The 14,490-nt window shown below is 39.9% G+C and overlaps 1 protein-coding gene across 1 annotated transcript in view; it reads right to left on the bottom strand.

Moving 5' to 3' along the window:
* Nucleotides 1–3,898, bottom strand: part of dnah2 (dynein, axonemal, heavy chain 2) — a 59,502-nt gene extending 55,604 nt beyond the window's left edge. The window contains 7 exon segments of the mRNA XM_013265664.3: nucleotides 472–663; nucleotides 1,040–1,278; nucleotides 1,708–1,818; nucleotides 2,572–2,806; nucleotides 3,136–3,300; nucleotides 3,422–3,495; nucleotides 3,697–3,898. Coding sequence (XP_013121118.2) covers nucleotides 472–663; nucleotides 1,040–1,278; nucleotides 1,708–1,818; nucleotides 2,572–2,806; nucleotides 3,136–3,300; nucleotides 3,422–3,454 — 975 coding nt within the window. The 5' untranslated portion in view covers nucleotides 3,455–3,495; nucleotides 3,697–3,898.
* Between the last annotated feature and the right edge of the window lie 10,592 nt (nucleotides 3,899–14,490).

Raw genomic sequence — 14,490 nt, 5'->3', positions numbered from 1 at the left:
TTTGTGCTGGCACTGACATGCCTGATCAAATACTGCTAGATGTCTGTTTTGGGTCTAACCCTTCCTTTGGAGGTCATGAAAAAAACGTCAGTTTTAAAGTTTTAGGTTTATTTAACAAAAACCTGATATAGTTTATATAGCTTATATTGTAGCTATGATGAAAAACAACCAGTATGAACATTCCACATTTGATATATATCGTATGACAAGTTAGATACAATCCACCAAATCTACAATGAAAGTACCAGAGCTTTTATATAAACACTGTTTTTCATTTTGATATTTAGGATATTACACAGTACAAGCCAGGGATAATAGATGAAAATTAGCCTATAGTGTTAAGTACTGACAGTTGTTGATTAATGAGCACTGCCCTGTCAAAATAAAATCCATAAAATGGACTGTATAATGAAAATGACACTGGTTTAAGTCTAATGTTGAAATCTAGAGAGAGTTTAACATTTCAGGTACCTGGCGGAAGAGGTTGACGATCCTGTCACTGGTATTGTAGTAGGGGGAGTTGATCCAGATGATTCGAATGAGACTGACAATGTGTTTCAACTTGAAAGCAATTTGGCTTGGTTTGAGCTGCTCAAGCTCTTCGCAAGGCTCCTTCAATATGCACAAGAAGGTCAGATTTGACTGTGCCTGAAGAGAACAATCCTGGGCAGAACACACACACAAAGTCAAGGTGATATTAATGATTACTACTATTATTTCAGTCACATTCACCAAAGCTTTCATGTTCACATATTGAAGCCTTCCAGCTAAGAAGCGAGTAGTTAGAATGGCTATAGTAACAGCCATGATTGTTAAGCACATGCTCCATCTGTAAGTGAAAAAGAACTGATGTAAACTAACGAGTTAAAAGAAATACTGCAATAATGCATCAGGTATGCATATTTCTAGTGACTCTAGACTGCAACACATCGTAGCACAACACTTTGTGCTTATGATGCTATTTGTTTTGTAAATAAAATGTTGACATTATTTTGAGTAAATCTTTATTATGAGCTGACTTTGCGCAGATTTCCCGTACCTGTATTTCATGGGCCAGTTGACAGAAGCGCTGTACATACAGAGACTTTGCAACCTGGAGGATGTTCTGGATGTGCTTGACCCCTGGCTTCTGTAGCTGCCGGCTGATGTTCAACAGCTGGGTAGAGCGAGTCTTCCAGAAGGATATCTCCTGCAGTGGACCACAGCTGTCTCTCATGTTCACAATGTCTTGCGCATTTAGTAGCTCCTTGATTTGATCAGTCCAGTGGATCATTACAACTAAAACATGTAGAACATGTGAATGGAGGACAGATGAAATTAAGGTAGGAACAAAAAATATAGGAAAGACACATAATCAGTAGACATAAACTAGTGGTGTTATGCTATAACTACTAAGCATGAATACAGAAATGTCATGGATATGAGAATGCAACAGAGTTCTGAACATAGATGATGGAAATAGAAAGAAGTAGCCAAAAACATGAACAGGTGCAAATTTTGTAAGCTGGACATTTAATGAAATAAAATCACTGGAGCCTGAGACAGAAAGCTCATGGTGCAGTTTCAATGTTGTCTTCAGTATAAAGTCAGAGAACAGACATTTGTAAGTGTGACCCTTTTAACCCATACCCTTCAGAGACACATGGAAACCAAAAGCAACCCTTGTCAGCTGCATGCAGATGCATACAAAGAGCTCCTCTAGCTTACTTTCCATTCTCTGCATCAGCTTCCTGTCCTTGCTGGCCTCCTCAGCACTGCACTGCAGGCCTTCCATTGGGATGTAGAGAACAGTGTTCCCAAACTTCTTTTGCACATCATCTGTTCAAAAATAAAATAAAATTACACCACGTGTATAATGCTCATATGTGACCATCAACTACTCACGGCATCAACTCAAGTCATCTGACAAGTTCCATTCTTTTCATCCTTCCTACCTAAAGTCCTGTTATACAGCACAATCTGCACTCAGAGGCCCATAAAATACCTTTTCCTCCATTTAAAGAAATACTCTATGCATACTATAAATAGACAATTCACAATCACAGAGGAGCTTGATTGAATCACTTCTGTTTAACGATGCTCACCAGCCAGTGGGGTTGAGCTTGAATGATTTTGCAGGAATATTGGCAGAAATATCCAAGAAAAGCTAAGCTTGCCTTCCGTATTTATCATCAAGAGTACAAGGCACTGGTACAAAGGTACATTATACTATGTAAGCCTAAAGTCAAACTGGAAAGCAGCAAAAAGTCGGAAGTAAAAGATTAGTGTGATTTTTACTGCCTATGTTCAGGGTTTGCAGATCGGAAGCATAAACAAGCGGGGGTGGGGGGGACATATTTGTGGAAGCAGAAGTACTTCTGTTAAGTAAGATGAGGAAAAATACTTCAAAGGAAGTTAACAAACTGCCTGTGTAAACTCTTCTTTAATGAGCCCTAAAGAGTCTCAATGACAAATCATAGTGCGAAAAGCAAAGATAAATAACTTGAAAGAAGTCAAATAAACCGTATAATGTGAGACTAAGTGTTGAAGGAGTGAAATGCCTGTTTCTTTTTAAAAAAATAATTCACCCACCTGTAAGGCTGGCGAGATATAAGTGCATGTGTTTGGTATAGTTGTCCTTGATGCTCTGCTCCCTGTAGGCACTAATGGCAACTGGGGGGGCGTGCAAACAGGTCATGTCATGAAGCAGCCTCTGGATGGGGTTGCCCCGCACCGTGCCAAACTGTATGGCTGTATCAAACGTTTCTAGTGTGATTATGGCTTCTGGCACACGGACAAAATAGGACAGCTGCTCTACCACCTCTCCCTATGAAGATAAATATTCAGATGCAGTGGTGAAAGAGACAGAAAAAGAAAGCAAAGGGGGGAACTGAATTAACAAACAAAACATCAGGAAGAAGAAGAGGAACTCCAACCCTTCAGATAAGGTCGACCAGCTCACAGAATCTTAGCCAGTATTTCCTTTTACCATTGCTTTTTAGTAGTTATAGTACAGTTACAAAAAATGACTGAAAAGACCCTGCACAGTAAAACAAAAAAGGCACTTTTATATTTTCCCCTCAAACATTACAAGACCAGTAAAATCAACTGAAATAAATCAACCAACCACAATGCTGAGAGGAAAGAGTGTTGTACCAGTAAGGGCATCGAGTACTCCACCCGAAGTCCAACCTTGGTGTCCAGGTAGACTACCATGGTTGTGATAGAGGTGTCTTCAATGAACTGATCCACAGCTTTCTTATTCTCCTCTGTCCATGACTCTTCGGTTACACCAGAAATAGCCACACAGTCGATGAACAACTTAGATGATAGTGAGATGAAAGGATGAGTATGTGTAGAGGAGTGGGGAGGAAAAGTTGATTAATAATTGCCACAACTCGTTAAGGTGGAAGAAAAAGTTTAATTTCTAAATCACATTCACCTGACGAATAGCCTTAGAGTATTCCTCTTCCATTTCTTCTTTTTTCCGTCAAGTTTTCTGTTCTTTCTCTATGGCTGTGAAAGATTAAGGACACGAATATAAGACACAGGCTACAGTGCAGCAGTAAAATCAAGCATCAGTTTAAAACACACACACACACACACACATAGTTTAGTAAACCATTATGATTACGTTACTGTAGCATGAGTGTTACAGACTAGCTTACCACATAATAGTTTTCATAGTAGTTGGTAAAGTTTTAGCGACGTCGTTACCTTTGGAGAGAAGTCCTCGGCAGCAAAAATATTAACTTCACCTTTCTATTTAAACCCTCCGACATGACAGCTGTAAACCAGTAAAAAACCCAAAACATTTCCGTGCGGTCATTGTGACCAAACTTTAATCGGTAATTACACAAATGTTCGTCTATCTGGTCCTTCCTGTCCCTTTACAGTGAACCCTGTAGATGTGTGTGCTCGTCACCTTGGAAACCTTTGGTTGCCAGGGGAACCCACGTGGACGGGGGCAGAGCGCGGCAGACACGTGAGCGATATTGTTGGCGATACTGTTTTTGTTTTTTTCCCCCACAGTATATAAAACTACAAATTAGTTTTTCTGGGGCTGTTGGAAGATTTATTTTGTAATTGAAAAATCTGTAATTTTTTTCTACATTCTGTGCACATGCGCGCTTTCATATATTCAAGATTCAAGAGCTTTATTGTTCATATATGGTAAACGTGCACACGGGTGTTCGTAATCATATTAATTCTGTGCCTAAATTAAATAAACCTTTGATTCGTTTAATTACTAATATGTGTTTTTCTACCTCATTGGTGGCAAATATGGTCACCAATGACCCACAACATGATTTTGTAAAATAAAAGTTCAGACAAGGAAGATGTACATTTTGGACTTTGACTGTATTTTCTCCTTAAGAATAAATGGAGTAAGTAAAAGATAAACTACTCAATGACTGAAGATGAGATTTATTTATTTATTGTTTTGCCTTAGGTATTCTATTAAATTTCTGGGATGCATAAATTATTGATAAACCGCTATGAACCAGTATGAATGAATGAGCCAATGAATGAATAAACAAACCTTTTCCATGGATTAACAGAATATTTCTGTTTTTAGGGACAACGTAGTGATCTGCTCATACTAAAAACTTATGTAGTGTAAAATTGCAAGAGAGTAAAAAAAGTGACAATATTTACATAAGTGAAGGTGTACTGATGTTGTAGGGATAGTGAGATTAAGAAGATTATATACAATTTAAATGTGAAAAAGAATTCTAACAATAACTTCACTTTATGTAAGGCATAATAGCTACAGAATGTTTAGTATTTGTACACTGTAGTAAACACTTATTTTTCTCTATTAAATTTGAAACTTAATTAGTCCTTAATGAAGTCCACAGTAAAGAACAATAGTTCAAATTTGGAATAAGCCTGACTTCATTTAAATTCTACATACTGTCAAATGCGCCCCATACACCTTTCACCACTGAACAATGGACTGTATGTGCACAGTCACAATAAGCTTTGTCTGATATGAGGCTTTTAAACCTCAAGGAAGCCTGTGTTTGGTCTTTGAGGGGGACAATCCTTAAATCTGAATACAACCTTGAACTCAGACCCCCGCTCCTCTCATTACAGGATTATTCATCCTCTTAGCTTACTTTCTTCAGGGTCCCTTCTCTTGTTTTTATTTTCCTCTCTTTCAGTCCTTTCCAGTGGGGAAGTCTGGGCTTTCTCTCCGTCTCTCACCAGAATGAACAACTCCAAACATCTTGTCTCTGAAGCGTCATTAGAATTCATTTGTTTGAATAGGTTAATTTCTCCTCCAGTCACTGCCTCCTTCAGTTTGGGAAAAATACCTCTTTGTATAAAATTAATTACTTCAACTTGATTAACTGAATCGTTTGCATGTGTGCTAACCTGGGAATTTGTCACATTTCTATCCGAACATGAGCCTGTGAAGTCACGGAGAGATGTAATTAGTGCAGACCAGAAATGAATGAATGAATCTTTTATGCAGATAGTTTTTTTGAATTTGTCATGTAAGTCTGCACTGGTAAATACCGCCTCTTCCAGGTAATAACCATGTGCTCATACTCTTCAGTTATACAAACTTTTACTTACTTTGGGCAATACAGGGGACAAATGACTCATACTTCTTCCCTTCAGGGGCACCACAGCTGGTTGTGTGCTGAATACTTTTATTCTCAAATCAATCAGGCTTGTAAATACTCTCCTTGCCCTTGACATCACCCTTTATGTTAAACTGCAACCTATTTAGAACTTTGGCATGGCCAGAATCCCCCAGGTACCTACATGTGCTAGAATCTAACAGTAGACATCACAGGTTAGCCTGCTAGCATTTTAATATAACTACTGGGCTATAGTTTCTGCTACAACATGCACTAAATTTTACACATGTAAGAGCTGCAGTATTAACCATCAGATAATTGCTTAACTTCCACTCAGTGCTTGCTGAGAATAGAAATGTGCCACCAAAAAACTTCAAATTCTTAATGCATTTACAATTTCAGACCCTGGTATGTCTAGGTAATATTAAACCTGAGCCATTAACAAATGAAAACATCCCTCTGTGGCTCATATATATAAAAAATGACCAGTAACAGAGCTACTCCTGTTTCCCTGGTCAATTATGTCTGCCAGCACAAGCCTGGATAAATGTCCAGCCTGCATTGAGGTTGTAGGGAGTTGCTGACAGATGGAAACAAATGCATACATGTGTGGATTAGGCAGATGAAAGCACCTATGCCTGCCATACAGACCTGACCTACAGTGGATGCGTCATATGAACACTAAACACGCACACACACTACACACTTGTGTAGAACCCAGCTAGAAAATTGCCAGAGACGCAGAGAGGCAGGCCACAATTAAAGCCATGAGTCTGTGAGCTCAGATCTAATGACAGGCTGCCAGGCCAAGGAGGGCTGGAGAAGTGAGGGATGGGAGGATAAATAGGACACGGAGTCTATGATGGGCTGTTTACATCAGATAAGGCCAGAAAATATACAGCATTAGTTTGAAAAATGAGAAAAGACGTGAGTGCAGAGGAGCACAAATATGAAGAAATTTAAAAATGAGAATGGGAAAAAAAAGAGTTGTCTAGTTTACAATTGGTCAGTTTAATAGAGAAGCTCAACTGGGTAGCAGCAACCTTGATAACAATTCAGTATTTCAGTGAAGACAGAACACATACAAGCAGAGCGATGCGCAAGTAGTACAATGAGCTCAGGGTCTTTTTAGGAAAGTGAGCAGGCCTTGGAAGGTTTACTTTGCTTATTACACTACGATTAGTTCACAGACACTGGCTTTGTTCAGCCGCAGAGGGCTGAGGTACACTCCGCTGAGCAGGGACTCAAAAGTATACACAGGTAGGTGCAACTCAAACAAACACACATCTGAATATATGCTTTCTTGTACATGCATAGCCAGGAAAAAATCTGACCCATGAATTAAAACGCATACTCCCCTGACCGACCCCTGCTCAGCCAACACACACACACTCACTCCCTTGTAGTGAGAATCTTTTCCAGCCCCTTGACCCGGGCTGACGGCACCCTGCGCTCTCTCTCCCCACTGTAAAGAGAGGTCCAGTGATAATGAAGCCAGAGATCCATCACTCTGTGTGTGTGTGTGTGAGTGAGAGTGATGGGAACAATGAGTTTCTATCTGTGCAGCCACGCAGAGTGATGGATAAATACACCTTTAATAACAGACCAATGATTCAGTACAAAGACAGGCAGCTGTTTGTCTGGCTGAATGGAGAAGAAATCACAGCAGATCAAAATCCCACAGAACAGTATACAAGGAGGAGATCATATTAAAGAATAACTCTATTTATGTGAATAATAAATGCTGGCTCGCTGCCTGAATTTGGTAATAAAGCACTGATCAGGTAGCTAGTGTTAAAAATGTAAAAAAACAAAAGATTTACTTGTAAATGTTGCTTTCATCGTGACTTTTTCCACCCAAAATTGTTTGTTTTATTCAAGGCTCATTCTCCAAAGAGCAGCTGTTTCGATATTATTGACACAAACACTTCAGGGAGAAACTCAAGGAGCGGCATAAATTGATAATTATATGTTGGGAAAGAATGAATGAAGACATAAAAGCAGTAGCAGTAGCCTTGAAAAATATAGGCTGAGAGGATGATGTTACTGGAATGTGCGTACTGTGCATGTTTGTGTGTGTGGGCCTGGCACCGTAGTGCTTCCTGAGTTTCACAGATGCAGTGAAAGGACTCTTCCAAACTGAATGACATCACCTCTAAGTTTGACAAATGCAGCGAAAGGACTTTTGAAAACTGCATGACATCACCGCTAAGCCTTTGACCATTTTCTTCAGCTCCACAGGAGACGGAAAAAAAAGACCCGCAAACACAGTTTCAGTTGACAATCTGTCATCATAACCCCCACTTAAAGTGGAAATTTTGCTGTCGCCCTGTCTAATCTGGATCTTCTGAAATTGCACAGTGATTTATTTTTTGCTTTTTTAAGAATAATGAAAAAAATAATGTTAAAGAAGCAACAGGACATGTGGTCTGTGCCGCTCTGTTAGCTGTTTTCAGAGACGCGTTCACAAATTCAGCGTAATAGATTACCGATGTTGTCTGCCTTGACAACACTCACACACCCACAGGAAGACTTGCCGGGGGGAAAAAAAAACAGCAAGCAACCCTTATCAACACACTGAGACCCAAGCAAAAGCAAATTCACTGCAAATTGAGGAACTCAAAAGTAAATCACACCTATGGTACGTTTTTTAAAAAACCCATAAAAACATCTTTTCACCTGAAGAGTCTTCAGTTCTTTTTATTATTCCATTTCTTTTAATAAAATGTACATATAGAATACTAAAATCATTAAACAAATACATCCTAAGTAATTAAAACTTTTATTTTTTATACCCTCAGCCCCAAGCAGTCATGCCACCTGGCTGCCTTTCCCTGAGTCCGGTTCGGTTGGAGGTTTCTTCCTGTTACAAGGGAGTTTTTCCTTCCCACTGTTGCCAGTGCTTACTCAAAGTGGGTTGTTTTATTGTCAGGGTTTTCTCTATTAGTGTAGGGTTTTTATCTTACAATATAAAGCTCCTTTAGGTGATTGTTGTTGTGATTTGGTGCTTTTCTAAATAAAACTGAACTGTGTTGAGCTGAAAACTAATAATCAGTTGCCACGTTCATGCTCTTGTTGGGTATTCTTAGCATGTTACGGATAAAACTGCGCAGTACACTCAACGCTTTAATCACGTCTTGACAGCTGGATCATGTGCAAACACACTCTGCAGACTGCAGTTCTGTAAATAAGAAATTGCATTTTATCTGCTCTGCCACTAGAATGGACCCAGTCTTAAATCATCTGAGAGTGGCTGGTTAGAAATGTTGGACATGAAACGAGTGGACACGAGTGCCTGTGTGTATTTGTGTAAGTGATTAAATGAAAAAAAAAAGAAAGAAAAAAAGCAAGGACTAAGTGTTCCTGTCACTGTTCATCAGGGTGCCACTGTGTCTATATTTTCCAGGATGAAATGCTCCGAGGAGCCACTTGGTGGTGCTGGCACTCTGCGGCCGTGAGGAGCTTCTGCAAGGAGATGAAATGGCCTCTGTCAGCTCCAAGTGCAGCTGTGTCCTTCCTCAAAAAAACAAATGGGTTTTACGTCTGAACTCAAACACGTACTTTAATTTATCTGAAGCGAAATAAATGGTAGCACCTTTATTATTGCGTAGGTTGAGGTTAAAGGTGCTGTTCATAATTCTCGTTTTCACATTTGAGCTCTGTTAACTGCCTCGAGAAGAGACTTCATAGCATCAGGTTACGTTATGCCCATATTGAATAAACAGTGTGGCACAGTCTCTCTTAAAGTAGGGCTGCTTTATGACAGCATCAGATGACTCTCGTGGATCGTAAATAAACTGATTGTAAATAATCGCTTCCTCTTTTATTTTGAAATTACTTATCTGTTGAATGGATTTCGGTTCTACTTCTTATTTCTGTTTCCAGCCTGTACCCTCTAAGCGTCTGTGTTTGCGTCTTGGATCTGGGACTCTGACCCTGCCTTTTGCATGCTCCTTTTGTTGTTTTGTTGTTGCTGCTTACTTGTGTGTGACCCCTGCTTCATTGATCAAAACTGTGATTACAGACCTTCACTGTGAGTGCTGTGTGATCCTTGCTTTTAAGTCCGCTCTCGGTTCAAGTCATTGAAGACGTCCGTTCCAGTCATCTGTGACAAGACCTTATTAGGGACCTCTGCTATGAGATAGTCCAGTGGATCCCTGGGATTCTCCACACATAGATGCAGACTGAGCACACTCTCACTCACCTGGGAGGCATCAAGACGAGGATCCTAAGCGACTGATTTCGAAATGCAAGACAGCATGCCAAGGGCAAGCGAAACAGTTCTTCAGCAGAGTGTAGACTAAAGTGGTAAATATAGAAGTGGTGAGAAAGACATTTCAACAAAGGCCATAAGAAGGCTTCAGTCTCATGTATCTGAGTGAGATTGTCATTATCCATTAGTCTAATTGGCCTTTACTCTGACAGGGTATGAAATGACCTTTCTGCTTGAGTTAAGCCTTTATTTGTGGTTTAGAGCAGATTACTGACAAGGAAACATCAGCCATGCATAAATTCCATGGAGTCATCACCATCACAACTAAAATCACTACTCCACTGTATCATTTGCTGGGTTTCAGCATTAGCTTATCTACTGTTTTCATGGCATTCCATCTAATCTTGCGTGTGGCAATAAGTCATAGTTTCCTTTGGGTTGCAAAGTTTTTTTTTATCATGGATTGTTTTTCAAACCAGTCTGTGCAAACTTATTCTAAGGCAAGATGCTGTTTTTAAAAAAAAGCATGATAAGAAGGTCATATTCATTTATTTTGGTTTAAACACGCTTAAGGGGACAGGTAGAAACTTTTTGCTCTGGAAATATTTTTGTTAGGACCATTCTGAGTTTAAGTATTCATGGTTCTATGTACATTTTGTTATGGTTATGGGCTGTCTTTTTAGGTTCTGACAAATGCAACACAGCATGAGCAAATAACCTAAAGTTATCTGGACTTTTCACATTTGCCGGTCTGGGTGGTAGAGATGAAGTAAAATGTGAAGTTTATGTGTCACGTTTGAGCTTGTCTAGCTCAGACATCTATGACAGACACAGAGAGGAGAAATTTGTCTACCAATTGTTGACCTTGCTTTATTTATGTGTGGTTAAATTACAGTGATATAAACATAATAGTGCGTGCACTGCTCTGTCTTTTCATCTCTGCATCGTCTTCAAGGAAGAATTAAATTAAAACAGCAATAGATATCAAACAAAAACCCTCCGCCAAAATGATCCCTAATGATTCTTTATTAGGCTACATCAAAACCTTTAAGGGTGTTTCATACAAGCACTGATATGATATATAGCCTACATTTGAAATCAGACCTAAATCTCATCGCAATAAATTTACCCTCTAACAATCAATACCTCCAACTGGAGAATAAACCAAAACTGTGTGTTGTTCTGCACCGATAGTGAAGCGCTCCGGGTGATGAAACAAGGTTTAATAAACATACTAGATGAATGAGTTTAAAAAAAAGAGGCTCTTCATTTTAACTAAATAATACCATCTCTTTCCACCAAACCTTCGACTCCTACCAACATAAATACTAATTAGATGGTACAAGCACGCAAGTACACCATGGCAATAGCTATTAAGAGCAATATAAACACTCTGTTGTCTGTCCAGACTTGCTCTTTTTCCTTATTAAAGGAAAAGCAGAGCTAAAGCATACAACAATGGCCCCCAGTAGGAAATGAACCGAGGGCACTGCAGTTACAGTATGAGGTGTGAGCATCAAGTTCCCCAACTCTTCCCATAAAAGAAAAACCTGCTTACCTGCTTTAAATGTGACAAAAATCAGGTAAGTGTGGTGGGTGGTGAAGGAAAATTCTGTTGGTGTGGCCAAAACTCTGCCTTAGATGTCATTGTGCAAAACATCGGCACAAAGCCAATGACGTTGAGTCAGGATCTAACTAGAAGTGTACAGGCATAATATAAAATGCAGAAAGTGCCGTGTATAGAATTAAAGTGCTGCTGCATGGTTGATGCTAACATTTAGCACAATATATACAGTTTGTTTTATACATATTACAAAAACCACATGGTGAACAGTTTGTTGTACGTGCTATATACATTAGATCTGATCCATAGGTGCACAGCGAGAGGAACTTGGTGTAATTTTAGAGTTTTATAGGTGGATTTTATGCTCAAATGTCATGGCATGTCTCAGAAGTACAAGACTACTAGATGTCCTGATGGTTCTTTTGTGGTTTTTGTGCTATGCAATGTTTTCTTTTGTAGGTGCTAGCTTTACTAGCTCGGTGATAGATCAGTGAATGAATGGGTCTAGTCCTCGATATTCCATATATCACATATATTCTTCTGCACACGCCACAGCCATTTTAAGAGCAATGGATCATCATGCATTCAATGTGGTGAAAATCAAACTGGACTACAAAGAGTAAAATGTACTACTTGTAGCCAGCTGTTATATATCTAAGACAAAAACGGGGGGTAAATATGGAGGGATGAAAATGAATCAAAGGAAAGACAATAAAGATCGACTTCCCCAAACAAACAAATCGCTTGATGTATGACAGTGACATTTCCCCAGTTACAGAAAGGCGTGTCTGATAAGCAACAAACCCCAGAAAGTGACAGTCAAGTCTCCACTGGTATAATAAATAGCTGCAAATCATGCTGATGAGCACGAGAGAGCTGGGAAACAGTGGGTCGATACTGGGAGTGAAAGATTCATCTGAACAAACCAAATCAATCAAATATTCACAGATGACACTTGAGCCAAAAAGAAAAAAAAACACACTTGTGAAAGGAAAAAAAAATTCTATTAAGCACCAGAACAAATCACAGAGAGGCAGGCAGGAAGATGGAGCAAAGATGATGGTGCTGTACTGTTCTTGACGCCCTCTTCTATCATGTTCCTGGCAACTGAGGCCTGGCACTGGCCCACAGAGGAAAGACTCAAGTGCTTGCTCGTGTCAAAAGGCCTCAGCCAGTTCCATCAGCGCGCCCATGGGGTCCACTCCAAGAGACACAACAAAGATCAGAGAAGTCCTAGCGCTGGAGAATAGAGTCAACAAAGACAGAGAACGAAAGTGAGGACGGATGAGCCAACACAATGTAACTAAGTGTAACTGACAGTTACCCTTTGATGGTATTTTGTGAAATCGTGTGTTTTCAAGTGCGCCTCAATCCAAGTGAACTAGACAAGTGACGCGCAAAACAAATAACTAAACCTCTACAGAGTACTTTAGCACTCCGTCAGTGTCTGGTACACATTTTAGCCTGAAAAGTCAATCCAAAAAAACAAAAAAAGAGGGCTACGGTGGAGAGCGTGGGTGGACGGCCTGAACCACAAGCAGAGAGAAAAGAGAGACAACCACATGGATAGAGTGATGGTGTAGAACAAGACAGAGGAAGCAACGGGGATTGATGGGATAACAGCTGACACTCACAGCTTGTAGAGCGGTGGAGAGCAGGCAGCTCCACAAAGAAAGCACTGAGGTTGTTAACAATGAAGAAGATGATGCACAAGGACATGCAGTTCAGATACTGAGAGCGCACCGTCAACACCTTCAACAGCTTATTAGAGCTACGAAATCAGGTGTTAAGAGCATCTTCGAACAAGATGTAAAGGAAGAGAAGTGCAAGCAAGAAAGTACGTGACGAGAGAGTGAATGCACAGGATGAGGAAGTTAGGTCTTAATGTATGTTTATAAAGGAGAAACTTTAGTCAAACTTGCTAAGTTAGAACAAGTCTCAAATCATGGGCCCACATCATTATCTAAACTAGACTAAATAAACACCAGATTCTACTCCGAGCTGAAGGGAAAAGAAAAAAAATCCTCCTGTGATCACGTTAATATTGAACTCGGCTTTGTCGAATCTAATTCGCACTGATGGAAAAAAGCAACGGAAGCTGAGTGACAGATATCCACAAACCCACACACTCTCTTGCTCTCTTTAGTGAAGCCGCCATGAACAGATCCTCAGCTGTCAGAAAAAGAAAAAGGATAAGACAAGTATTGATCATCACAAGAGCACACACTGCAGGGGACTGTTTTTCTTAATCAAATACAGAAAGCGTACAGTTGTTCTCAACCTTCGGCGTCATGTTTCAGCGAAACCTTGAAACTTTTCTGCGTACGGCAGGAAAAATGTGATGAAAACACGCTGGCTTTCACAAAAAAACATCCACCCTCACACCTGTCTTCACTTCAACTTTATTGATACGAGTGGAGGAGAATATTCACATAGAGCTAAAATGAAAAACTTCAACAGCACACAGCAAAGTGAAGGTTTCATTGTTGTTGTTCGAAGGAAGTGGATGGAGATGCAAAAGTTGGACAGACTTTGACGAGGCTGGTCGTCCATCTGAACTCCTTCATCAAGCTTCTAACAATTTCAGCAGTTCCATGATTTTTTTTTTAATGACGAGACCAAACAAACAACACATGGATCACAGAGTACAAAGCTTGTCTCAGTCGCATTGAGAAATTCACCAGATATAAAGGTAGTCATGGGAATGCTATCTTTGAACGGCTGTGAAAGAGACTGTGCAACTGAATGGGCCGTCTTTGAGGGAAACATTAACTTCCACTTTTCAGTGGGCTGCCTTTTGGGGCTTTAAGTGTGTTCCAAGCCTTTGAAAATGAAAGACTTGTCCTGTTGGCTTATCTCAAATCAAATACAACAAAGACAAGATGTCTGTGTTTGTTGTGTTCTTTCTTACAAGTCTTCCTCCTGCTGAGGAAGAAGCTGGAGTCATCTGTGTTGGCACACATCTGGAGGCTTAAGAGCAGCTTATTGAGTTCAAACACAATACTGCACGTGTACTTGAAGGTGCGCACAAACACACCTAGCTTCAGTAATGGACAAGAATCACAATAAGCCACTGCATAGACTACTACATGTCTGCATAATACACAGTATAAAACATGGATGTAGCCATTGTGACGACA

Source organism: Oreochromis niloticus, linkage group LG3 (assembly GCF_001858045.2).
Source record: "Oreochromis niloticus isolate F11D_XX linkage group LG3, O_niloticus_UMD_NMBU, whole genome shotgun sequence".
NCBI lineage: Eukaryota > Metazoa > Chordata > Actinopteri > Cichliformes > Cichlidae > Oreochromis > Oreochromis niloticus.
The sequence above is the reverse complement of the archived record's forward strand: the minus strand, read 5'-3'. Positions and strand labels throughout refer to the sequence as shown.